This window comes from Plodia interpunctella, chromosome 12 (genome assembly GCF_027563975.2).
Source record: "Plodia interpunctella isolate USDA-ARS_2022_Savannah chromosome 12, ilPloInte3.2, whole genome shotgun sequence".
Taxonomy (NCBI): domain Eukaryota; kingdom Metazoa; phylum Arthropoda; class Insecta; order Lepidoptera; family Pyralidae; genus Plodia; species Plodia interpunctella.
In genome coordinates, this window is record NC_071305.1 from 599,125 (window position 1) to 624,422 (window position 25,298).

Genomic DNA, 25,298 nt, shown 5'->3' on the forward strand with positions numbered 1-25,298 from the left:
TTAATTTCGAGAAACGATGACATTGAATAGCCCCCAAGATCGCCTGATTTAACAGCTCCTGACTTTTTTGTGGGGATGATGATCTTAAGGGACGTGTCAGGGAATAAAACAAAATATTCGAGACACAGTCACTGAGATAACGCAGGAAATGTATGAAAATGTCATGAAAAACGCGCGATGAAAATGGTTCGCAACTGCGATTTGTCCGACATTGTTTTCTATGTTTAACTGCCGGCCCTAAATACTATATTCAACAAGGAATACTCGATATATTTTATATTTCTTGGAATAAAATTACAAAACTAAAGTGTATACATGTTATTTGACCACCCTGTATTCTTGGTGGCCACTTTGTGCAACTGTATCTTATAAAAAAAAATGGTTGCCTGTAAAGTCGGTTTTACGGGCGAAGATTTTACGTGACAACGTCTTTTTACGCGCGCGGCAGACCGATCATAGTTGAGTGGGAGAGAGACGCAAGGCATTCGGCGGGCCTCTCTCTCGTTCGGTGACTCATCGTAACGTTACCGGGCGTTACACTTTTTCATAAGTGACTCCCAGCCGCAACCTAATTTAAGACGTTGTCACGTCAAAACTATAATAATCTTTACATTTTATAAAACAAATTCCACTGCCGCGTCTGTCGTCTGTTCGCGATAAACACAAAAACCACTGCACGGATTTTCATGCGGTTTTCACCAATAGATAATGTGATTCGTGAGGAAGGTTTAAGTGTATAATTTATTGCTTTTACCGAAGTCGGGACGGGCGGGAATTTCTATAATCTCTTCATTTTTTTCGTTTTCGATATAAATATATATATAACACTAGCTTTTGCCCGCGGGCTCGTCCGCGTAATTTTCCCACGGGAATAGTTATTTTTCCGGAATGAAAGTACCCTAAATCCTTTTCTATACTTCGAAATACGTGTATACAAAATTTTCAATATAATTTGTTGAGTAGATAAAGCGTGAAGAGGTAACAAACAAACTTAATTTATAATATTAGTTAGGATACTGACCTCCTTGACAGATCTCCAAGCGCACAGCAAGACCATTTGCGCGGTCACCGGTCGCCCGTCCTCCAGCACTATGCCACTGCGGAACATACATAAATGAATCTTCATACCGCGGTAATAGGGACGAGATTGCAATGAATTTCGGGGTAGGGTAATGTAACGTGTTTTTAAATCAAATCATTTATACAGAAATTAGACCTTTATAGATATTTTTCAACTCTTCACGCCGTAGTCTAGATTAAATAGTATTTACCAAAGCTACAAACAATAACTTACGAATGAACTATATTCTATTATATAAGGTTATGGGTGGTTTTTACGAACGTGTATTTTGTTTAAATGTATAAATATTAAACAAATGAGCCTGATTCATCATCATCATCTGCAGCCCTCGTGCCCGCGGGCTTTGCCCAGCAGTGGGTCACGCCCACTGCTGGGCATAGCTCGCCTTCCGTCTCCGCCAACCATCTCTGTCCTGAGACATCCCCATCCATTAAGGTATACTCTCTTTTATCTTTATATGTATATTATTATTATAAAGAGGTAAGCGTTTGTGAGTTTGTATGTTTGAGGCGCGTAATCTCCGAAACCACCGAACCGATTTCAAAAATTATTTCGCCATTAGAAAGGTAGATTATCCAAGATTGATTTATGCTACATTTTATCTCAAAATTGTCACGGGAGCGAAGCCCCGGGCAACATCTAGTAATTCATGTCATTATATTACATTATTAATAAGAAAATTTGTGATGATGTGTGTACTCCCACTTTCAAGCAAATCTATACTGAAACTACGCTGAACGCTGGAATAACACATAGGGTACTTTTATATTTTCACTAGCTGTTGTTCCTGGTTCCGTCCGCGGTAAAAAGTAGCAATATTTCAACCAAAAACTTTTTTAATTATTTATTTTTTATACTGTTATAAAAATTTTTTTGTCAATATCGTCTCATTACCCGTTATTCCCGTGATCGCCTACGCCGACGCGGCCGCTGTCCATGGGCAGATGTCCCTCGGGCGATGAGTTATTGACGACACAAGCGACGGCCGCGCACACCGACATACTGGTATCTATTATATCGTCGATCAGATGTCGCCACGACTCACAGTTTGATATAGCTCTGAAATATTGTTTCCATTATTACGTTGTAGGAAACCACTTCATAATTAAATTTAACACTTATTACAAACATACGAACACTAACGACACACTCAAATTGTAAAAGCACAAATAAATCTTCAAAAATTTTAATAGCACATTTGCACAGCGAGATAACAAATTAATAGATTTACACGAGGATGTATGGCGAGGCCCAATTCGGTGTCAACGACCGGGAACACACAATTTGTGAAAAGTATTTTTTTTTTCCACTGACACATAATGCTGTATACGATGTCTGCCTAAGCGAATGATAACTAATGTATAATTACAATAAAATCCACCACATTTTCAGTTTTCTGCCAGTCTGTGTAGCCTGTATGTGTATGTGTATAAAAAGACGTTAAAATACTGGCCACTAAAATTCTGGGTCTATTTAAAAAAATACGATTGTCATTTTTATTCATTGTCAAGATTATTGATTGGTTGTGTTTTGGTTGGAATTTGTATCTTATTGATTTAGTATTTTTATGGATTTCTAATATAGTTTAATATTTCATACACACTATCCTTGCTTTATTTTAAATCCCGGCAATAGTCTATGCAGCTAGTAAAGGCGTTATAAAAAGTCATTACGATGCAACCCGAAGGAATTTTGTTTGTACCTATTTAAATAACGTTACAAACTTTTTTTAAACTGGTCCAAGGAAGCGGTGGTGGTGTAATGGTTAAGACGGCCGCCTGTGGATCAAAAGGTCCCAGGTTTGAATCCTACTCGTGCCACATGAGTTTGTATAAATCTGACTCATATTATAGTAGTTTTCATCGACCACCACTTGCTTCCGGTGAAGGAAAACATCGTGAAGGAACTTGCACACTGGTTGATTATTATTAACTTGTGTGTGAAATACAGAAGGCAATGGCAAACCACTCCATTAATAATGCCAAGAAAGTTGTTGTGTGTGTCATTCCACGTAATGACCACGACCCTCAGCCATGAGGAATACGACTGAAGAAGAAGGTAACTGGGTTAGTATCCCATAACACAGTTTCCAACTTACTTTGGGGCAAACCTAATCTGTGTGATTTGTTATACATTATTTAATCCCCCTAATATTATAAATGTGAGAGTTTGTGAGAGAATGTATGTGTGTTTGTTACTCTTTCACGCAAAATGTACTGGACGGATTGTTATGAAATTTGTAATAATAAAAATATAACCCGGAATAACACATAGGGTACTTTTATCCCGAAATTCCCACGGGAGCGAAGTCCCGAGGTACTGCTAGTCATTTTATAAATTTGATGGCCCGACGTAATTCTTCACGAAAATTAACAAGGAATACTCACTGCACATCGACATTCTTCATGAGCTGTCCCAAGCAGTGCAGCAATCCGTACATGGTGCCGTCTCTGGCCGCCCGCACGATACTGCGTTCGGCAACTTGTAACTGTGACTTCAGTCGCTCCAGTAGTATACACCCCAGCGCGTGACTCACCGGCTCAGATGCACTGGAAGAGAAGCCAAGAAAACTACTTTTTGTACACTGGCCTGGCAGTGTTTCGTCTACATTCTCAGTCCATGATCCTGAACAACTTCTCGTAGGACGAAAAGTTATTCAATTTCAATAATGGCAATGCTTACTATAAAAATAAAAAATAAAAATATTTATTTTCGGACAATATGAATCCATTGTGTTGGTAATCTTAAAAACTAATTGTGTGTGTACTTATATTCCACTAGAGATTTGGTAATTTTTATTAAATGGCCAATTAGAGGACAATCCCCACTATCAGGCTTCAGGGGGTTACTATCATCTCTTAACGCGATCCACTTTACGACATAAACTGAACTGCATCGCAAATTCGTACCATCGACTTGATTTTTAGCATGAATGCGATTCATTTTAGGTTCCTAAATTGAACTGAGTTGCATTGGAATCGTTCTGTAAAAGTTGATGGTAGGCCTTAAGGGCGCTGTTGCAATGATACTTGTCACAAACCAGCACATGCTTCCCGTGAAAGAAAACATCGTGCGACAACCTGCGCACTGGTTAACAATTTAAAATCATTATTATGTATGTGACTACTTACCATTAGATGTCAGTTAGTCGTAAAAGTCATGTAAGATGCCTTTAGGCGACTTGAATAAAATCTGACACCAGTGTTAGCAATAACACATTCAAAAAGATAGAAGTATATTGCGCAGGGTAGCGTGGAAATTCCATATGTGCAACTGCAAATGTTTTGGATGCACTCTAGGATAGTCATGAGATCTACTTAGTTTATAAGTACTGTTTGCTGAGTCAAATCCTACAAATATTATATATGCGAAAGTTTGTGAGGATTGTACTTGTTACTTCTCAACGGATTGTTATGAAATTTGGCACAAGAGTAGAATATAACCTGGAATAACACATAGGGTACTTTTCATCACGAAATTCCCACGTGAGCGAAGCCCCGGGGCGCAGCTAGTAAATTATAAAGTATAGTAACTAATTGGGAAACTACTAATTTTTTTGAAGTGTGTTAAAAATAAAAACTTACGAATGTTTGTCTGTTTGATATTTGAATATATTCTCGGGTAACCTTCGCCGTAACAATTCCAGTTTGTATGCAGCCGATGTGCAGTTTGTGGGCTTCAGCGAAGAGGCCTCTCGCAAGATGTCCTCCAAGTCCAAACTCACTGAGTACACTTTGTTCTGAGAACGTATAATACTGTTACGAACTAGTAACTAGTGGCTTCGCGCCGGAACTTCAAAGAGTTAAATCTGATTGTACTTGGGTTCAAACGTTCAACCGACAAAATGAACAGTGGTAAAAAAAATCGTTATAAATAAATAAAATAAATATATTAGGACAAATCACACAGATTGAGATAGCCCCAAAGTAACTCAATGACCTTAAATATAGTTTGTAACGATATTTAAATCCAAATAGGGTACAAACAATATCAGGCGTGTTATTCCAAATTATTTACTTAATAATCTCGGTATTATTATTTAATTATTGACGACCTCGGTGGCGCAGTGGTAAGTGCTTGCCTGTGAACCGCGAGGTCCCGGGTTCGAACACCGGTCGGGTCATGATTGAAAATGATCTTTTTCTAATTGGCCCCGGGTCTTGGATGTTTTATTTATATATGTATTTGTTATAAAATATGGTATCGTTGAGTTAGTATCCCATAACACAAGTTTCGAACTTACTTTGGGGCTAGCTCAATCTGTGTGATTTGTCCTAAAAATATTAAAAAATATATATATCTTCAAAGCTAAAGATTCATATTTTACGCGGACCCGCGAATCACATCATCACAACCGCGAATGTAACCGGGATATAGCGAGACGAAGTTTAAGAGAAATTAAATATTCATTACCTTTATTTTATTACCAAGCCCTTCTGGCATAATAGGGACCAACACTGTTTGAATGAGTTTCTTTCGGCATTTCTTCTCAGCAGTGGTCGTTCCGAAATGCTAGTAGTTTGTAGCTTTGGTAAATATCATTTAATTTAGAATTTGACGTGAAAAAGTGCCTGTGAAGGCTTAATTTCTGAATAAATGATTTGATTTTACCTGTAGCATTTCGATTGGACACCTCTGAAGGATCTCTAGAGCTAAGTACTTGTTGTTCTCGTAGCTGTCCTCTAAATGGACAAGCAACCTCTCCAGGTATTCCTCGTGCCATGTTCTGGAATGTTTTACTTTGTTTCAAAGCCTCAATGTGTAATCAGTAGCCTAATCTAATCCTATTTGTAGTACATACATGTACAAAGTCTTAACACGTCTTATTGCGACTCAAATTCAAATTCAAAATTCTATATTCAATTTAGGATGATATACATCACTTATTGACGTCAAATAGAAAGTAAATTTGTTTGTTTATTACCTATTCACGCATTATCTACTCAACCAATCTTGAAATATTGCATACACGTAGTTTGAAGTATGGAGAAGGACATACCTTTGATACCGAAAAATTAACGCAGGCGAAGCCGCGGTCAATATGCTAGTAATATTATAAATGTGAAAGTAGTCCTTTCATCCCGTATAAAACTATTGGATTTTCCTTTCATCCCGGAAAAAACCGTTCCCGTGGGATTTGCGAAAAACCTGTATTCTAATTATAGGTGGCGCTAAATGCTAATAAAAATAACTTTGCAATAAAAACACTAGATGGCGCTGTGTGCATTTCAAATGCGCTGCTATATTTTATTTCAACTATTCCAATGGCATTTTAATACGAAGAAAAACTGCTATCGGGCGAAGCCGCGGTTAAACAGTTAGTTTTCTATAAGACAGATATAATAAAGCTATAAAAGAGATATTACCTCTCAAACCCTTCCAAGTCCAAGTATTCGGTCCACTTGAGTATTTGTAACGATAAACTCCTTCTGCTATAGTTGGCTCCCCGTAACAGATTGCCGTAGCACAACGAACGTAAGTCTTCCACAAATCTCTGGTACATATCTATATGTAAATCATTGTCTTTTTGCCGTTTGAGCACTTTGTAACTGTCTTCTAGGCGCTTCATGAACTGCAAGTGAAATTGTAAGAGAATTGACGGATTTTAACATTTTAAACACAATCCTGGAGAATGGAGATGATAAGTTAGAACGAATGAAGAAGTGTTGAGAATTGTAAAGCCACGAATACACTAGAGAACATTTGACGCGCAACATATCGTTCCATCCTTTTCATTACAATTTGCATGAGTGAGATCGACTATGTGCTATTTCACTCGAGTCAATGGTAATGCATGTGATAGAATATGTTGCGCGTCAAATGTGGCCTAGTGTATTCGTAGCGTAACTTGAATACGAATGAGCAATGGAACATGGCTTGTAGACACACGAAGACTTTTTTTGAATATAATAATAATGAGATGAAAAAAAATCTGGAATCGAGCGGGAATTGAACCCGCGCGAATTCATTTAAATAGATGCTTGAGTATTTTCATAAAACATAATTTCTTGCTTGTAACAGTGGGGTATGTTGGGAGGCGAAAGTGACGAATGAAAGGAAACTTCATGCGACAGAGATGCGAATGCTGAGATGGATGTGCGGGGAAACTAGATTAGATATAATAAGGAATGAATATGTAAGAGGAAGTATTAAAGTAGCACCAGTTAATGAGAAATTACATAGTTATAGGTTAGGCTGGTTCGGGCATATGTTAAGAAGAGATGAAAATCACGTCACTCAAAGGGCATTAAAGATGGAAGTAAAGGGTTCCAGGAATAGAGGAAGACCTAAGAAGAAATGGATGGAGTGTGTCAAGGACAGTATGAACAGGAGAGGAGTATCAATGGATATGGCAAATGACAGAACGAAATGGAAGGAACATACTGTGCCGACCCCACATGAGTGGGATAATGTTAAGAAGAAGAAGAACAGTGGGGTATGTTGATTAGTTAAGAGCACCTGCTACTCTCTAATTAAAATACTGTACGACGGCGTAAGACGAAAGAGATAAATTAATTCAGCCGAACTGGCATGGTCTCGATAGCTCAGTGGTCAAGAGCACTGACCCGGATAGACAGGGGCGTGGGTTCAATTCCCGCTCGATTCCAGAATTTTTTCATCTCATTATTATTATTTTCAAAAATAAGTTAAAAAGCATGTATGACATGTATAACAATTTAAACACGAAGACCTTTTACGAATACTCACCGCCACCTCGTGGCAAGTAGTCTCATTACACACACTAGTGAACTCAACTGTCAACCAGTTTGTTTAATGCCGGCTTCACTGACGCCGAACTCAGCCACATGCCGACACGAATGCGTGAACATTGCGTAGTTAGTACGAGTGATTTTATTTACCGCAATGAAAAACCAGCAATGTATACCGAATCCGCCAAAGTTTGGCTAACTGTTTGGCGACAGTGTGGAGCTGGCATGAAATAACTAGTTGTTCGTCGCGAACTTAGACTTCGAGAACACAATATTTTTTTACAAAATTGTGACACATTCAAAAACGACTTAACCGATTTTGTGCCCCACGAACTTAAAAAATCTATTTTTTCTACATACCTTTTAAATTTCATCAAAAACTGATCAACGGTTGGCAAGTTATCGCGTTCCAAACAAACAAACATACATACATACAAAAAATGTATTTTTGTCCCAAGTTGATTTGTATCCTTCGCTCGCTTCGTCTATTGTCGTCTCACTCACCTTCCGTAGCGGCGCTTGCAGCAGCTGCCTGAAGCTGGGAGTCGCGTGCGACACGTGGTCCAAGTGGTACAGGAGTAGGGACAGCTCTCCCGACTCAAACGGCTCAGTGGTTCGAGGGGAGTCGGCTATCAACGACAGGGACAGGATTCGAGTCTGTAATAGAAATATTGTGACAACTTCGCCCCGACAATCGTTAAAACAAAATATGATGCTGATTATGTATTTTTAGCACAAGACATATATATTTTTTACTTCTTAGCTCCCGTGGGAATTTCGGGATATAAAGTACCCTGTGTTATTCTACTCGTGTATCAAATTTCATAACAATCCATCGAGTACATTTTGCGTGACAGAGTAACAAACATAAATACACACAAACATCCTCACAAACTTTCGCATTTTTAATGTTGGTAGGATTTTAAAGAGAATGACAATTATTTTCTTACTAACAATAGTCGTGCAGGAAAACAATCTGTTCGGGCGCCTTCACAGCAATTAAATGTTGTCATGCTCGATGTTTCACATTCCCTTAGGAACAACTTTTGTTTTGCATATAAAACGTCTCGCGCACTCGCGACTCGGCGCAAGTGCTCGCCTCTGAACCGAGAGGTCCCGGGTTCGATCCCCGGTCGGGTCATGATGGAAAATGATCTTTTTCTGATTGGCCCGGGTCTTGGATGTTTATCTATATATGTATTTGTTATAAAATATAGTATCGTTGAGTTAGTATCCCATAACACAAGTCTCGAACTTACTTTGGGGCTAGCTCAATCTGTGTGATTTGTCCTAAAATATTTATTATTTACTCATTCATTGCCCATTAGTGGCAATCCGAATCAAAGTGATATTTTTTTGTAATACTAAATAAAGTTCCTTAAATCATTATATACACTGTGATATACCTTGAAGAATCCTTGGGGAGCATGTCTTAGGAAGAAACAATATCGAGTAAAATCTGAAACCTACGACAATAACACTAACCTCGTCTACATCGTCAACCGCAGCCCTCCTCAGAACATTATAGCCCACCAACCCCCTCCACAGCCCCTCTCCGATCGGTTCTACCTCGACCCTCGCTTTCCGCACGGCGCTCACCAACATCAGAACGCTTTTCAGATCTGCTGACGAGGAGTTATCGGCTTCGCAGTCGCGGATGTGCGGTAAACTGTATAGAAAAATAAGGTTTTGTAATTTTTATTGTCGTCAGAGGGATCTTATTGCATTCAAACAAATCAAATGACAAAAAGACAAAAAAAAAAATCAAGACAATAAAATCATGTCAGTGAAGAGTTCCGTTGAGGAGTTCCCTCGTTGGGAGCCGTTCCTGGGTGCACTATCTAGTCATGCATATCATAATAATGCATTATCTTGCAAACTTAACGTGTATACAAAGTAGATAGATTGTACAGTAACGGTTTTTCTATCACACAGTCATATTGCGTCTATCTCTCTCTCATCTGAGCGTTTCCTTAGCCGTTGAGTGTCAGACCCCAGAGTCCGCTATGCTGCTGCCGCTGCATATCCTTCTTCTTTATAGTCGTATTCCTCATAGCTGAGGGTCGTGGTAATTATGGGGGATTAAACACACATAGGTAACAACTTTCTTGGCATTAGTAACGGAGTGGTTTGCCATTGCCTTCTCCATTTCACACACAAGTTAATAATCAATCAGTGTGTAGGTTTCCTCACGATGTTTCCCTTCACCGGAAGCAAGTGGTGATCGATGAAAACTACTATACTTTAGTCAGATTGGTGTACAAACTCATGTGGCACGAGTAGGATTCGAACCTGGGACCTTTCGATCCACAGGCCTAGTTCTTAACCATTACACCACCTCCGCTTCAACGGCATATCCTTACATATTATGAAAAAACTGCAGGCTGGACTTTTGTATGGTTTTCACCAATATTCCTGAGGAAGGTTTTACCCGAGCAAAGCCGCGACGGGCCGCTTGTTAACTGTAAATATGATAAGACAAGTCACATGGTATCCCGCAGGGCGCCGTCGCCCGCCAGCAGGGCCTCGCGCGACTGCTGCAGCACGGGCAGCCACTGCTGGTACACTGTGTCCGAGGATTCTTTTGCGTGTCTCTTCATAAGAGTTTCCAATGTTAAGGTGGCCTGGTAGTGATAATACATGGCAAATTAATTCCATCCAAAAAATTTTGGACAAACATTGACAATACTAAGTATTTTTAAGTCTCTTTCTCATCTTCGAGTGTTCCCGTGTTGCATTCGGGGCTGTGACGCCGCGAAGTCCGAGTTCGACTTAAAAAATAAACCTTAAACTATAGCAATTTTTTACTCGCTCCTAACGCGAGATATGAGGCGTTGGGAGCAAAATCATCGACTGCAACTCATAAAATTAATTCAGTACAATATAATTCGTATTGTATATAATTGAAAACTTGCATTTTTTGTAATTTTCAAAGGTTTTAATACACATCGAACCAAATTATAAAAAAAAACAAGCATTGTTGTCAAATTTATTTAACAGTAGCGACACCTTCATAGGGCATTGGTATATTAGGTAATACAGATATAGTATCACATTATTATTTTTGTGACAACACTGAGTGCATTGTTGAGGCTGGCTGCTGTGACATGTTAATCAGTAGTCCACTCACGGCTGGCTGCAGCTGCGGCAGCGCGGCGGCCAGCAGAGTCACGCTCACGTGGTAGCTCTTGCGGTGTTTGTCTAGCTGTGACACTGCGCCGAACAACTCGTCCAGAGGCTGGTCGTCGCCTGCAAACCAATTATTAATACAAACATTTTTTGTATTATTATTCTGGACAATTTTCAGTAATTTATTAAATAAGTTATTTTTTTAAATATTTAAAATGTGACATTATTAAATTTGTCTATACTTCTGAACGCGAGCGAAGCCGCGAGCAAAAACTAGTTATACTTAAATGTATAATAAAACACTAGACTCACCAAACAGAGCCAATTAGTTAGAGCAATTGACGTCTTTGGAGTAAAGGCTGCGGTGAAAATTAGAACGGACGAACGGGAATGACAGATTTTTTTTAACTGAATTTTTTCAAGGACATCGCTGCCTCACAGCTTCGAATGCAAATGTGCAAAGGTATCACGCCAGAATGTGAGAAGTTACTAATTTCAATATAGTCAGAAATAAAATATTTCATACGTGTGTCATTACTTGTCGTAATGACGACCCTCAGCCATGATACACCTACAGGACTTACCTTCATCATGAACCTTCTTGCAGAATCTGACGATATTCTTCAAAATGTCCGCTGTCAGGTGCCTCACACTATCCATGTAGTGGTCCAAGTGGCCCCATACGAACGGAAGAAGGGCCTCCATGATTAAACGCCCGTGGGAAGGAGGATTTAGCATTTTACTTATGTTGAGTAATGCTCGAGTCACGCCCAGCGTGAATGGAGAATCCGAGGAGTTTCTGGAAAGAAATTGAAGTTCGTTACATTGATTTTTGACAATAATAATAAACTTATAATTAATAATAAACTTAAAATAATATTATTTTATAATGTGGGGAAACTCGGAAATATCTATGTGTGCACTAGCTGTTTTCCGCGGCAAAAAGTAGCCTATCGTCACTCTTCAGATGTCCATTTATCTCCATACCAAAAATCACACAGTACCTTGTGACAAGTGAAAAAAGACAAATGCACTTTCACATTTATAACATTACTAGCTGCACCCCACGGTTTCGCTCCCGTGGGAATTTCAGGATAAAAAGTACCTATGTGTTATTCCAGGTTATATTCTACCCGTGTACCACAATTCATAACAATCCGTCCAGTAGATTTTGCGTGAAAGAGTAACAAACTTTTTTTTTTATGTATGAATGTTTTAATTGAAATGAATATTTTAATCTGATTCATTTACATTTGCCACATACAAAGTTTTTGTTATGAAGAAGATAAGTGTAAATTTTTAACCAAAGCTTTGGCTTGGTTCTCATATCATTTAGGTGTCATAGCACTAATTTCTCTATCAGTATAATTAATCGAAGAGATTTTTATAAATATGATTTATATTTGCCTAGTGTAAATAATGAAATTTATTAAAAAGTGCATTTATTAATGGAATCAAAGTTTTTAACCATCTACCAATAGATATTAAATCTATTTCTAATTGCCAACAATTCAAACAAAAAATTGCTTTTACACCAAGTATTCTATGATATAAATGAGTATTTTCATTATGATACTAAAAACAATAAAAAACTAAGATTTCTATGGTTATATGTAAATGTAATTTTATTAAAATTAAGATAATACTATAATAATATAATAAATTGATAACTTTGTTATTGAAAAATATTGCATACGTGAAAGGGCAATCTGTTGAAACTCTTACTTATATTTACCATGCTTGTATGTTCCATTCTCAGCTGTGACGCTTAGATGCCCGAGCTCCGCGTAAATTGAGAAAGGATATAGAAAGTCCACATTCTGCTTACTATATACCTACATTTATATAACAACCAACCTCTCTCCAATCTGTATCAAGCTATTGGCGACCTCAACTGCCACCGGTGTACCAGCCACGGCGGTGTCCGCGAGCTGCGCGGCGGGGATCGCGGACACCACAGCCGAGTGCAGGCACATCCGGCCCGCGTCCGACGACAGCAGATTTGTGAAGCATGGGTCAGGGTTCGGCTCCTCCAGTACCTTCATCGTAATTAAATACTTGAAGTCACATTAGGGTAGATGACAAGGTCAAAAAAATATCATTATATCGAGTGTGGTATTGCTAAAGCTGGTGTTAGATTTTATCCAAGTTGCTTAAGGCATCCGACATGACTTTTACGACTACTTACCGCCATCTAGTGGCAGGTAGTCGCGTACACACTAGTGAACTAAACTGTCCACCAGTGTGCAGGTTTCCTCACGATGTTTTCCTTCAATGGAAGCAAGCGGTGGTCTATTGAAACTATTATATTATGAGTCATATTGGTATACAAACTCATATGGCACGAGTAGGATACAAACCTGAGACCTTTCAATCACTACCACTTCAAATTGTAAAAAACATGTTTATTCTAAGTAACATAGACATATTTGATATGATTATGATAATTCATATTCATAGACTTTAACATTTCATAACATTTGAGACCAATATCGTGAAAATTTGTGTCTGTCTAACAACTTTTTTGGTAAAATATATACTTACATCCGCCCACGATCCTGGTCCATTATCCACAATATAAACAGTCAAGCACAAAATGCCAGCTAAAGACTTGGTATCCATAGGCACATCATCATGCGACACTAGTTGTTGTATAAACAACCTTATGTCCTCAAATATAAAGTCTAATTTCTGGTCTTCACTGCCTTTTTGTATTATGTGCAAGATTAGCCTCAATGTTAAATGACAAAGGCTGAATACTTCATTCTTTTCTGTTGGAGATAGAGTTGATTGTTCACTGTAAGAAACAAGAATATAATTGTTATAATGCAAGTTCTACAATGTCGCGATAATATCTAACCAAACATCATAGCAATTCATGGCTTTATTTTTATATGAAAGAAGGACAAACGAACATACTTTCACATTTTCAAACAAATATTCTACAATTTCCATCTTATGACTTTATTTCTTAACAATTTTAAATATATTGAATGAAGTATATGCTTAAGCCTCTTTCTTCTTCTTCATAGTCGTATTCCTCATGGCTGAGGGTAGTAGTTGTTACATGAAATGAAACACACACAACAACTTTCTTGTAATTATTAATGGAGTGGTTTGCCATTGCCTTCTCCATTTCACACACAAGTTAATAAGAATCAACCAGTGTGCAGGTTTCCTCACGATATTTTCCTTCACCGTAAGCAGGTGGTGGTCGATGAAAACTATTATACATGAGTCAGATTGGTATACAAACTCATGTGGCATGAGTAGGATTCGAACCTGGGACCTTTCGATCCACAGGCGGGCGTCTTAACCATTACACCACCACCACTTCTTTAATAATGTATTAACAGCTTTCACTTGCCTTACAGCCTTGATACAGCAGTTCAAACACTGGACTAGGTACCCAGCCAGCTCAACTCGAGCTACCTTTAAGGAGGCTGCCCCTGCTGGGAAGTTCTCAAGGCAAGCGGACAATTTGGTCACCACATCCATGTACCCCGTGTACAAGGTGGGTGTCTGGAGACTGTATGACTTGATCTGATTAGCTAGAGCTTCCGAGAATGGTTGTTGAAGGCATTCTGTCTTTGTTATATGTCTGGAAGTTGAATGATGTAGTGTAGATTTAATAATGTTGGCAGTTGTCTTATTAGACATTAGAATGTCCCAGCCACTGGATAATTGTATGTATTAAACTGACTGAAACGCTTTCAAGTTGAAATAGCAATTAAATTTATATTAATATATTTAGATCAGTAAAGTATAATGTAACACTAACTTAACTTATTGACTCCCAATGTATTTAGAATCATATTTGAGAATGATTCAACAAAAAACATGAATTTTGTGGGATAATATTTAAGAAACAGATTTTTACCTCGTAATAAAACATTTCACTGGGTGTTTGGCTTCAGCCAGCAGAAATACAGCCACAAGGAACTTATAATCATCTACGGTTAGTTTGTTTACCTCCCCCAGAAGTATTTGTTTTAATATAGCTAGTTGTTCATCAGTGTGGGATGCATTGGCAAAATTCTTGAAAACTTCATTGTCCCCTGAAATTGGTAAAAAATATATATAAAATTAAATTATAAAATCACGTGCAGATAATAACATATTTTTTTATTCAGATACAAACACATTTTTCATAAATTTTTCGTATGTGTTTACATACATACCTGTTTCACTGAAGAAAGAAGTTTCTATATGAACTGGAGGAAAACCAATCAAGTTTTTAGATTTTTTCATTCCACCACGAACTATCCTTAATGATAGTCCGTTCATTTTGCTTTAGAAATCATGTAGTTAATTAGTTTTAATTTAAATTTCCATCACAACTTATGATAGTTTTAAGTAAACACGTGGTAGTGTTAGTGATGTCTATCATAGTCAATGTAATATCGATATTATCGACAAACATTCCATCCATGTGATGAAAGAGAGGAGTCATGTTCATGTTCAGGCATTCATACATGCCATGTCTCATGAGATATTATGATTCATTAGGATTCATAAAATTTATTACTATCCTACAGGTAGGTACTGTTAAATGCGGTACAGAAAATGGGGCTTAATACAATATGTAGTTATAGATATTCCAAATCTTCTTATTTAACAGCATTAATTTCTTTCTATTTTTCAAATAATATTGTCAATTTGTCAATGACATAGGTACTTAGAAATATCGATATCAATTTATTTAATTTCATTGCGCATCACTTAGGGCAACTGTCAAAATAATTATGTGTGATATTTTGACAATAAGGTACCTGGGCAAAGAAGTTTCCATATGCAGCTATAAATAATTATAAAAGAGAATAGTGCTTTTAAAGTTCTGTCTGATGTTCTGCTGTTTTAATGGGGGATATCTTTTGGATTATATCTTTTATTTTGTATTGCTTGCAATAAAAGTTAAATACATTATTACAAGCTATACTGCTAAGTATATCGGTATAGAAAGAGATCCAGTAGCATTTGCATCTAGTGATTGGTATTTCCATCCAATCTTACTTCATCATAGAAATGGTGGCCACGAAAAACAACGTTTGTGTCAAGGACGACTTGAAATTGCACATTCTGCGCGTGTGTCTACCTCTACATCGAAATGAATGGGTATTTTTTTTAATTATACAATACTCAACGGCCCACACTCTATACTAATAGTATTATGGGTCTTCTTGTTGAGTAGGAATGGTTATTCAAACTGTGTTCCAGTGTACCACCAGTATGTGGCCAAGCTGATTCCTGCTCTGTCGTTGTATTCTCGGTAGCACAGGTAGCAAAATAAAACATAAATTTTAAAAACAGAGACTTTATTTCTTGTTAAAATTCTCGTCATCATTTATTTACAAATTATTCTTAAAAATAAATAAATTAAGAATACTATTTATCACACTAATCGTGGCTATTCAGTCTTCGCTGGTTGTGGGTGTTTGTATATGCTCCCTTCGCCCGACTCTTTCGACTCATCTGCTTTAATATTAGACTCAACTTTCACAGGTTCGCTCTTGGCTACTTCCCCGCTGCTGTTGCTGTCGTTACTATCGCCTGTGAAAATAAAAAAATATTAATTTAAAAATAAATACAAAATAAAATTGGGCTGTTGCACACGGTTCCACTACACCACATACATTACATAATACCCTAGTACTACACGTACACGCACAGCATACTTTACCCGACGTGTCAGTACCAAAGAAGCTGTCTCGGGTGCCAAATTTAGTCAAAACCCTTAAAGGCGTGGCAAATTGTGATTTCGCCTCGGATGGCAACGAACTAAGCAACGTTTTGTATTTATTTATCATGCTTTAACAGATAAACAGCAAACCGAATTATTTTTTCCCCTGTAGAAATATAAACAGCAAAAATTACACTATGGGATATTGTGTCATTGGTATATTGCATGGATTTAATAAGTACTTCGAGTGCCTACTAATTTCATGTTGCTAACTGAATACAAATTCGTTATTTATGTAGCTCAAAATTTAAAGATATGAGGAAAATTTCATCCATGACTTCAATGATATATTATATTTGGCATATTAATATCTACCTATGGAAATAAGTATAGCAATCTTTAAGTTGTAGCTAATATTGATGAAGCCTTGATTTTTTTACAGGTTGTGTATTAAATACTCATACATTGTTTTGTGAACGACGTGTAAAATAAATTGGGTCAATCAAACTGATTGCATATAAGTATTTATCGGGCAACAAAAGATGCGTGCATGTTCCGCTCAAACGAACAACTTAATCTGTCTACGTGTACTTTTTATTGTTGTTTTGTTACATCGATTGCATAGTCTTACACAAAAATTAGACATGAACTGAAATCACCGAAGTATTTTCTAGTCAGTACAGGCTCGATCATTTTGTGCTAAGTCCCTTCGCACTTTATTCGGAAATAGGTAATATGCAGTCACAAAACGCAAAATTAAGAACGTTTCCCCCAAAGTTTTCCAGTTATTTAAAAGTCAGTTATTGTTTTTATTTATCTAAAATTCTGGATGTATATTACATCAACAAATAGTATACGTTTAGTTTGGGATAATACATACCTGCCAGTTACAAATTAAAAATGGTGTTATTTTTTAAATATTAGCAATAAATATAGATTTAAATAAATTAATATCTAGACAATTAGTAAATATTTAGTTAATAAATTAGTAAGTAGTTAGTAATATTTAAACAAGTAGTAATTTATATTATAATCAAATAGGTACTAAGTACTTATAATACGACTTATATACCTATGTATTAGGTACATAATATAAAGAAGGTAGATATAATAATGATACATATTCGTACAATACTTAGTGTAGCGTTTACACTATAGTTGAATGTTTCGACCTACTTAAGGATCGGATCGTGTATTTCAAAATAAATAGCAGATTCTAGTTCAGGAGTGACCCTCCGATATTTTAAAATCAGTAAGTTCGATACTGGGCTTCCTTATGGGTACAAGACCAGAGCCCCAGCAGTGGGGCATTAATGAACTGATCGTGGTGAAGGTTTAGTTAGCAGTCAGTAACGTCAGTCAAAACACACAAGTCTCGGTGGAATCAGGTTTAGGGCAAACATGTAACGGTTACACACATAAGCTTGGCTTGTACCTGGATGTTGGTGCCAAGTGTGTTTATAGCACTATTGACGGCAGTCGATATGGAGCCTGTGGTGCCATTAACAGCAGCGGCTATGGTACCTATCAGACCATTCACGAAGTTGCTCCAAGCGTTCACTGTCGTGGGAAAATTGGGAATTGTCTTAGTCAGTATTTATAGTCACTAAGTAGGTAATTAGCGAATGGCGAATGGGCTCCGACGTTCAACCGCTGCGGATGCAAACGGAAAATACGTTTTTAGATGAGAGAGACACTATGTCTAATAGTCTAGAGGTAAGTCTATAAAACTTATGCGTGGTTCAGTCGCGTGACTAGTTGCTAGTTTGTAGACATATAATTAACAAATTATTTTTGCCTACGATCCTACAGGCAAAAAATATTGAATACAAAAATATTGATAGAGATTACATATAAATTCTAAAATATCTATGTTTTTATTTCAAAAAATTACAATAACTATTTGAACACGGTTGAACCCTGCGAGGTGTTCCAGTTCGGGAACTGTTGTACTATATGTTATATTGTGAGTTTTTAATATTTTACAAGTTGCTTTATTCAATTGCTTAAATGTTTTTATATTGATATACATATCACATAGATAGATATAGTATATGAAATTACATCCTTAGTTACAAAAGGATATGCCTAAATAAAATCGATAAAATATTACATTATATAATAAATTGCATTTTTTACCTTGGTCAAAAAGATTGTATAAATATAATAAATAATATAAAAATAATACTTTAGAATATATAAGTGTCACTAAAAATTTTATTATTTGCTATTAGATATTAAGGTTAATAAGAAGTTAGCAGCTCTGCCTGTATTGTTCAAGGGTCATTAATCTATTCCAAATTTTATACAAATCGACCTAGCAGTTTAAATAATTAGAATAATATTAATTCGAGCATTTGTTGGTAATATAATTTGTAAAAAGTTTTAACAAGTAAAAGTTTAAATACCTGTGTTAGGACCACCATGGCCCCCGTGGCCTGCGCCATGTGGTTTATCGTAGAGGAGGATCCCCCCCTTTTCCTGTTCAGGGTCCTCTCCCTCCAGCGTGTCCCTGGGCTTCTCAGGGTTGCCAATATTCTGGATCTTCTGCACCGCGCCGGAAATGCCCTTCATGATAGGGTTGTTCTGAATGATCTTCTTGATCGGGCCATCTTCTGGATTCTTGTCTTCAGTAGGCGCGGGCACAGCATTGTTACCCTCTTGATTAGTCGCTGCTGGTTGGGCATCAGCTGACTGCGTGTCAGCTTCAGGCTTGGCTGGTGCTGCAGTGACTGGCGTTTGAGCTCCAGGTCTATTAGGCTGAATGAAGTTACCCACGGCCTGGACTATAGGATTGTTCTGTATGGCTTGAGCGATAGGCCCCGTCGAAGATGATTGGGTGGCGTTTGCACCAGCCTGGTTTTGTCCAGGGGTCAGAATGTTCTGTAACGAATTTTGGATGTTTTGCCAAATGGGCCAACCAGGTCTGGCAGTTGTAGATGCAGATTCGTCTGATTGTGTGCCAGCAACGGTCGTGGATTGACCGTTAGGGTTAAATATGTTCTGGATTCCACTGCCGAGGCCGTTGATGAAGCTTCCAGCTCCAGCAAATGTGTTGTTGGCGCCGTTACCTGAGCCGTTGGCATTTATTGTGTTCTGTATGCTTGCGGTGACGTTAGCGAAGCCCTGGGTTATCGTGGACTGTAGAGATTGTAAGTACTGGAGGAATATATTGTTGCTGGTCGCTGCACCGCCAGTGGCTGAACCGCCAGTGGATGAACCACCAGAAGTTGTAGATCCAGTTTCAGCTGCTTGTCGGAGAGATGGAGTGGCGAAAAGAGTGTAAGCCGTTATACCGTCAGACATTTTATTAATAGTTTTCTGGAAGGTCTCCTCGAGAGTCTTGAGAGTTGAGTCAATGTTCTCGAACGCTTTCGTTTGTGGGACTGCAGGGTTATCAGTCTGTGGCAAGAAGGACTGGACAGTCTGGTTGAGCTTATTGAGTTGTTCCTTAAAATTGTCTTGAAGTGACTGTATGCTTTGTTGAATATTGTTTATTTGTTCATTGTTCGATATCCAATCCTGGATACCTTGAGAGACGTCTTGTAAGCCTTGCTTCACATTCACCTGGGCCTCGGCAACGGTTTGCTTGATGGTGCTGGCTGGTTCTTCAAAATGTTCCGGGTTTTGAGTTTCATGTTCTTGACGTTGCGGTTCTCCTGGATTTTTGAGGTCAATCTCTACTCTTTTGATATTTAATCCATCGTCGAGTTCGATATCATCAAGCTTCTCGTTAACGACAGGCTTGGCATCTTCAACAAATACTTTGACTGGGATTTTTTTGATGCTGTTTTGGACTTCATTGACAGAAATTTCTTGTTCAGTTAGTTCCTGGCTGGCGGGGGTATTGTCAACGGGGAGGATTTCTTTTTTGGCGGCTTCCTGTGCGACAACGGCGAGTTTTTTTTGAAGATCGGAGACGTCGAGTTTGGGGACAGCCGCGGCGCGCGCGTGCAGGACGCAAGCGAGTGTGAACAGCACGTGCAGCTTCATGGTAGCTGGCGAGTGACTGCGGGCAGCGGGTGGGGTGTTACCTTTATACGCGGCGCGTAACGGTGCTGGCGCCGGCACAGTATGCTGTCATGCGTACATCAAATAGAGTTACAGATGTGATGCTGCGTGCACATGCACGTGCGGTAAGTCAGCAGAGTTTTTATTTTTATTAAATCACCTGGCCGGTAAAGGCTATACTAATTGAAAAGTTATGGAATAAGAAGAAACTTCCGGTGGCGTAAATCTCCAACATCTTCTTCGTGTTTATAAAGAGCCTTTGTCTGCGTCTATTTTTCGTACCTATTTTCGAATTTGTTAATTATCAAGTAACTCATCACTACACTTTCCTGCATCACTAGCATTGCCATCTACATGAAAGAGCATTTTAAGGCGCTATATGACCGCACACTAGCGCCGCAATACACTACATTTTTATTATTTTATTTCTTAGCGAAACATAAAAAAAACTATCGTATAAGATATGTTACCTTTTTATTTTTCACTAAGACATAAATATATAGATAAAAATGTACCTATCTACTTGTTTAATATTTTGTCCAGCGAGTAGCGCGCTAAATGTGTCCGTCTGTTTGTACTGCAGGTGTCTTCGCGGATTACTGTTAAGTTTGACCGGGGGTCGATTTGTAAGCCAATAGGCGAGTTTCGCGTGAAGATGCGGCGCCGGCGCATGGGAAAGAAATTATTTTTGTGCCGTTGCGAATCTAAGAGATTGTGTTTTGGTTTATTTTTCATGACTGACCTAAAATTGAATGAGTATACTCGCTTCATGTTAGCTCGTTTATTCCAATAGACATTTCAACTGATTTTACTTACAATATTTTATGGGCTGTTGAAATGACTCGTATTACAAGCTTTTATCAACTTCCCATGTACATATGTTTTAAGTATGTACCTTATGTTCGGGTGGAATCTTGTAACTCCACTTTGAAGCAGTTATCTTCATATACACGTTTAGTTTGGATGACAATGCATGAGTAGATCACGCACCCAGGCTCCAGACGAGGTAACTCCTCAGCGGTTTACGCACGCGTATATTTTTTTTTTCGTTACACATTGAATGCAATAAATAAAAACTTATTTGATAAAATTTGACTTGAGTTTGTTGACGTTTATATCTTGATTGTTAAGATTATTAAATTAAATGGACTTACTAACACTTGCTAATAGGTCATATACTTATTTCCATTTAGAAGAACAGTGTGTACTTATTTTTTTAGAGGTTTGTGATTAACGGTTCGAAGGAGGCGGCCGGTCATAAATTCAGCCTCGAATTTTATCTAAAGGTTTATTTTTTATGCGTACTAAGATATAAGAATAAGAAATAAGAAATATTTATTTATTTAATATATATTTACTTCGGGCTTGGATGCGACATGAGTGTGAATGCCTCATCGAAGATCTGCATAAAACATAGTCCTCTGCCGCGTCTGTCTGTCTGTCTGTCTGTCGGTTCTCGATAGACTCAAAAACGACTGCAAGGATTTTCATGCAGTGCTCACCAATACCTGAGAAAGATTTAGGTGTGTTATGTCATTACTCTATTGTGTTTACCCGAGAAGAATGGGCTGTTAGCAATAAAGATATACATATATACCAACCTCGTATAATGGACATATTTAGGGCAATGACTCAAGTTACGTACATATGTTAAGTAGAGGTAAAAGAAAATCTTCTGCCAAATGTCTGTCATACTCAAACAAACATGACACGAAGAGAGGCCAAATGTCAAGTCCTGGAACAAAATTGATATTTTGGTCGACATCGGCACTTTTTTATTTGCTTCCATTGTGGTCTGGCAACGTATCTATATACTATTATTATAAAAAGGTAGCCGTTTGCGAGTATGTATGTTTGAGGAGGGTAATCACCGAAACTACCGAACCGATTTCAAAAATTCTTTCACCATTAGAAAGGTTACATTGTTCAAGATTCTCACAATTCTCACAATTCCCACAAGTCGAAGCCCCGGGCAACATCTAGTTTATAATAAAACTAAGTGGGCTATATGTCTGCACATAGGAGATATTAAAGAAAAATAATTATGGAGGTCTTTATGAGACTAACAGAAGCCAAAAAATGCTTTTTTAAAATTTTCTCTATCTATAAATATATAAATATAAATATGAGGACAAATCACACAGATTGAGCTAGCCCCAAAGTAAGTTCGAGACTTGTGTTATGGGATACTAACTCAACGATACTATATTTTATAACTAATACATATATAGATAAACATCCAAGAACCGGGCCAATCAGAAAAATATCATTTTCCATCATGACCCGACCGGGGATTGAACACGGGACCTCTCGGTTCAGTGGCAAGAACTTTACCACTGCGCCACCGAGGTCGTCAATCTATATGTTCGTTCGCGGTTCACGTAAAAATACAGGATGGAATTTCATGTGGTTTTCACAGTTATATAACAGATGGTCTAACTTAAAATCTGCTATAGGTTTCACCGTGATACGTCTCTTAAAACTAGAGATATTGACAATTATGAGCAGACACACAAAATAAACGAGGGAAAAACCCAGATCACATGACGAAATTTTCCCGAAAAGAAAGAAAAAAATGTTCGTTTCCCATAAATTATAAAACATTTGCAGATGTGAATGAACCCGAGAATTTAACGACAAGATCGTAAGACAACCTAACTGTACTACGGCTTCCTAAAAATATATATCCCAATTAAAATCGAGTACTTACTTAATAGCGTTTACAATAAATTAATAGCGCAAAAGTAGATCAGAAATAAAAAAGTCTACAAGTATCGGCGACATGAAAGACCAAGCAAACACATTAACAAGAATTAAGTCAGATTAATTGAGTAGCTGGTTTGATATTTTCAATAAATCTCGCATATATAATGAGTGTTGAGTTATGAATTTGTGACATCCGTTATGCTGTAGTGTAACTGTTGAAATGGCCTAATAAAAATATGTAGCCCAAGACTAAAACAATTATTAATTCGACTAGACGTAACGTAATATATAATCATTTCGATTGGACACCTCAGTTATCGCACGGCACGATCGGACTGCGATCCTATTGTTGTTCAATGTCTTTTTTAAAGCCCGACGCAAAAAGAGGGGTGTTATAAGTTTAACGTATCTGTCTGTGTATCTGTCTCTGGCATCGTAGTTCCCAAACGGATGATCCGATTTTCGTTTAGTTTTTTTGTGTCATAGATAATATTATCCCGAGTGTTCTTAGCCATGTTTCATGAAAATCTGTTCAGCTGTTCAAAAGTTGTAGCGAAATGAATATTGAAATTTTTTTTAATTTGTCTAGGGGGGGGGTTTGTTAATTTGTCTAACAAATAAACTTGTTATCTCCGCCCTCAACGGGTTAATATGCATTTTTTATATTCTCCATGACACTGAAAAATATGTATCATGTAGCCAAGTTTTAAAAGTTGCAACGAATTGAGGACCTCTTATATTTTTTAAATTAATAAAAAAATGGAACAGAGCGTAAAGGGAATAATTTAGCTGACGTTGGTGAGACAGTTTCCTAGTTTATCGTATATCTTCAGTTATAGCCCTTTCCCTTGATTGATTTTTACAATCTGCTTAGCTGGCACATTCTACGTTTTCTTTATCTTCCACACGAGAGTGTAGAAGTCAGCGCAGTGGGAAGTGTTAATACAGATGTAAACATTACATTGTACAAATCAATCGCGCAGACATATCCTTAGCCGACTTTCTCGCGCACAATGGACTTTCTTCTAACTCCTGACCCCAGCTCTGAAGGCATTAGCATCTCGATAATCATGAAAGCTGGGCGGCTATTCTTGAATTTTGTTCACATGACACCGGTGAAAAATGAAACATGCGTGTGAAATTATTTCCGATCAATTCCCAGAACACTTACATAAATTTTTGGCAACTCTATTAGGGTGTATTTTTTTTTTTACTTTCATAGACATGTAACTGACTAAAATATTACTAAGTGTACTAACACTTTGTAATAAATCCCTTGTCATAAATTTTTCATGAATAATGTAGTTCAAAAATAGCTCCTCTGGAATAGCACATAGGATATTTTTATTCCGTTTTTCCTACGAGAGCGAAGCCCCTGGGAGCAGGTAGTTTTTTATAAATCTTGTCGTCAACTTGTTCGTCACTAGCTTCTTATATTATTTTTTATTTAATTGTTATGAATAATTATTAAACTAAATCGAAATTATTCGTTTCTCTCTGTCATCTAAGCAACATTCCATCGGAGCCCGAGCTTCGCTTTTTAATCGAGATTAACCTTCATCCTGTGCCCTCAATTTGTAAAACTAGAAGTTTTAATTAACAAGTAAGATTGATAGATAAATTTGAAAATTCCTTTCCAACTAGAACTTCCTATAACGGTCGCATCTACTTACATTTCCGTAGTTCCAGTTATTCCAAATATTAGCATTTCTCGACCTCACACACTCTGCATACATTTGAATACATCTAAACCAATAATAATTAAAATCGCGGGTTAACCAGTTTGGGAGTCAATGACCATTGACCATCGATACTATTCCTTACAAGAATCGAGTTTTATATTGTTTGTATGTAGGATTCAACGTGCATTGGGAAGTCCTGGATTCGATTCTCAGTTATTGTGACATTTATTCACAAAACAATACTTTAGTGAAGTATTTTTATAGCTTCCTCACCTGGGATTTGAAAGTCGGCGGTAGAC

The 25,298-nt window shown here is 37.6% G+C and overlaps 2 protein-coding genes across 2 annotated transcripts in view; both read right to left on the minus strand.

Annotated features, from left to right (window-relative positions):
- THADA overlaps positions 1-15,304 on the minus strand; it is a 24,877-nt gene extending 9,573 nt beyond the window's left edge. Inside the window, exons 1-16 of the mRNA XM_053752529.2 lie at positions 15,102-15,304; positions 14,801-14,978; positions 14,288-14,521; positions 13,465-13,717; positions 12,778-12,959; positions 11,505-11,719; positions 10,922-11,040; positions 10,279-10,415; positions 9,277-9,460; positions 8,296-8,448; positions 6,448-6,653; positions 5,693-5,807; positions 4,666-4,820; positions 3,469-3,630; positions 1,976-2,140; positions 1,022-1,097 (exon numbers count right to left, since the gene is read on the minus strand). Of these exons, the coding sequence (XP_053608504.1) occupies positions 1,022-1,097; positions 1,976-2,140; positions 3,469-3,630; positions 4,666-4,820; positions 5,693-5,807; positions 6,448-6,653; positions 8,296-8,448; positions 9,277-9,460; positions 10,279-10,415; positions 10,922-11,040; positions 11,505-11,719; positions 12,778-12,959; positions 13,465-13,717; positions 14,288-14,521; positions 14,801-14,978; positions 15,102-15,207 (2,640 nt within the window). The 5' untranslated portion in view covers positions 15,208-15,304. The remainder of the gene's footprint in view (positions 1-1,021; positions 1,098-1,975; positions 2,141-3,468; positions 3,631-4,665; positions 4,821-5,692; positions 5,808-6,447; positions 6,654-8,295; positions 8,449-9,276; positions 9,461-10,278; positions 10,416-10,921; positions 11,041-11,504; positions 11,720-12,777; positions 12,960-13,464; positions 13,718-14,287; positions 14,522-14,800; positions 14,979-15,101) is intronic.
- A 914-nt stretch (positions 15,305-16,218) lies between these two features.
- On the minus strand, positions 16,219-20,615 carry LOC128674310 (uncharacterized). Its single transcript, XM_053752799.2, has 2 exons — positions 19,009-20,615; positions 16,219-16,470 (listed from the first exon to the last, which is right to left on the minus strand). The coding sequence occupies exons 1-2, from the start codon at positions 20,591-20,593 to the stop codon at positions 16,328-16,330; spliced, it is 1,728 nt and encodes a 575-aa protein (XP_053608774.1). The 5' UTR covers positions 20,594-20,615; the 3' UTR covers positions 16,219-16,327.
- Between the last annotated feature and the right edge of the window lie 4,683 nt (positions 20,616-25,298).

What these genes read in the sequence shown, in the direction of transcription:
- LOC128674310 (XM_053752799.2), bottom strand. Translation starts at nt 20,593, where the DNA reads ATGAAGCTGCACGTGCTGTTCACACTCGCTTGCGTCCTGCACGCGCGC. An exon ending in CCATGGTGGTCCTAACACAG is followed by an intron (nt 16,471 to 19,008) that starts GTATTTAAACTT and finishes TTATTTTCACAG; the next exon opens with GCGATAGTAACGACAGCAAC.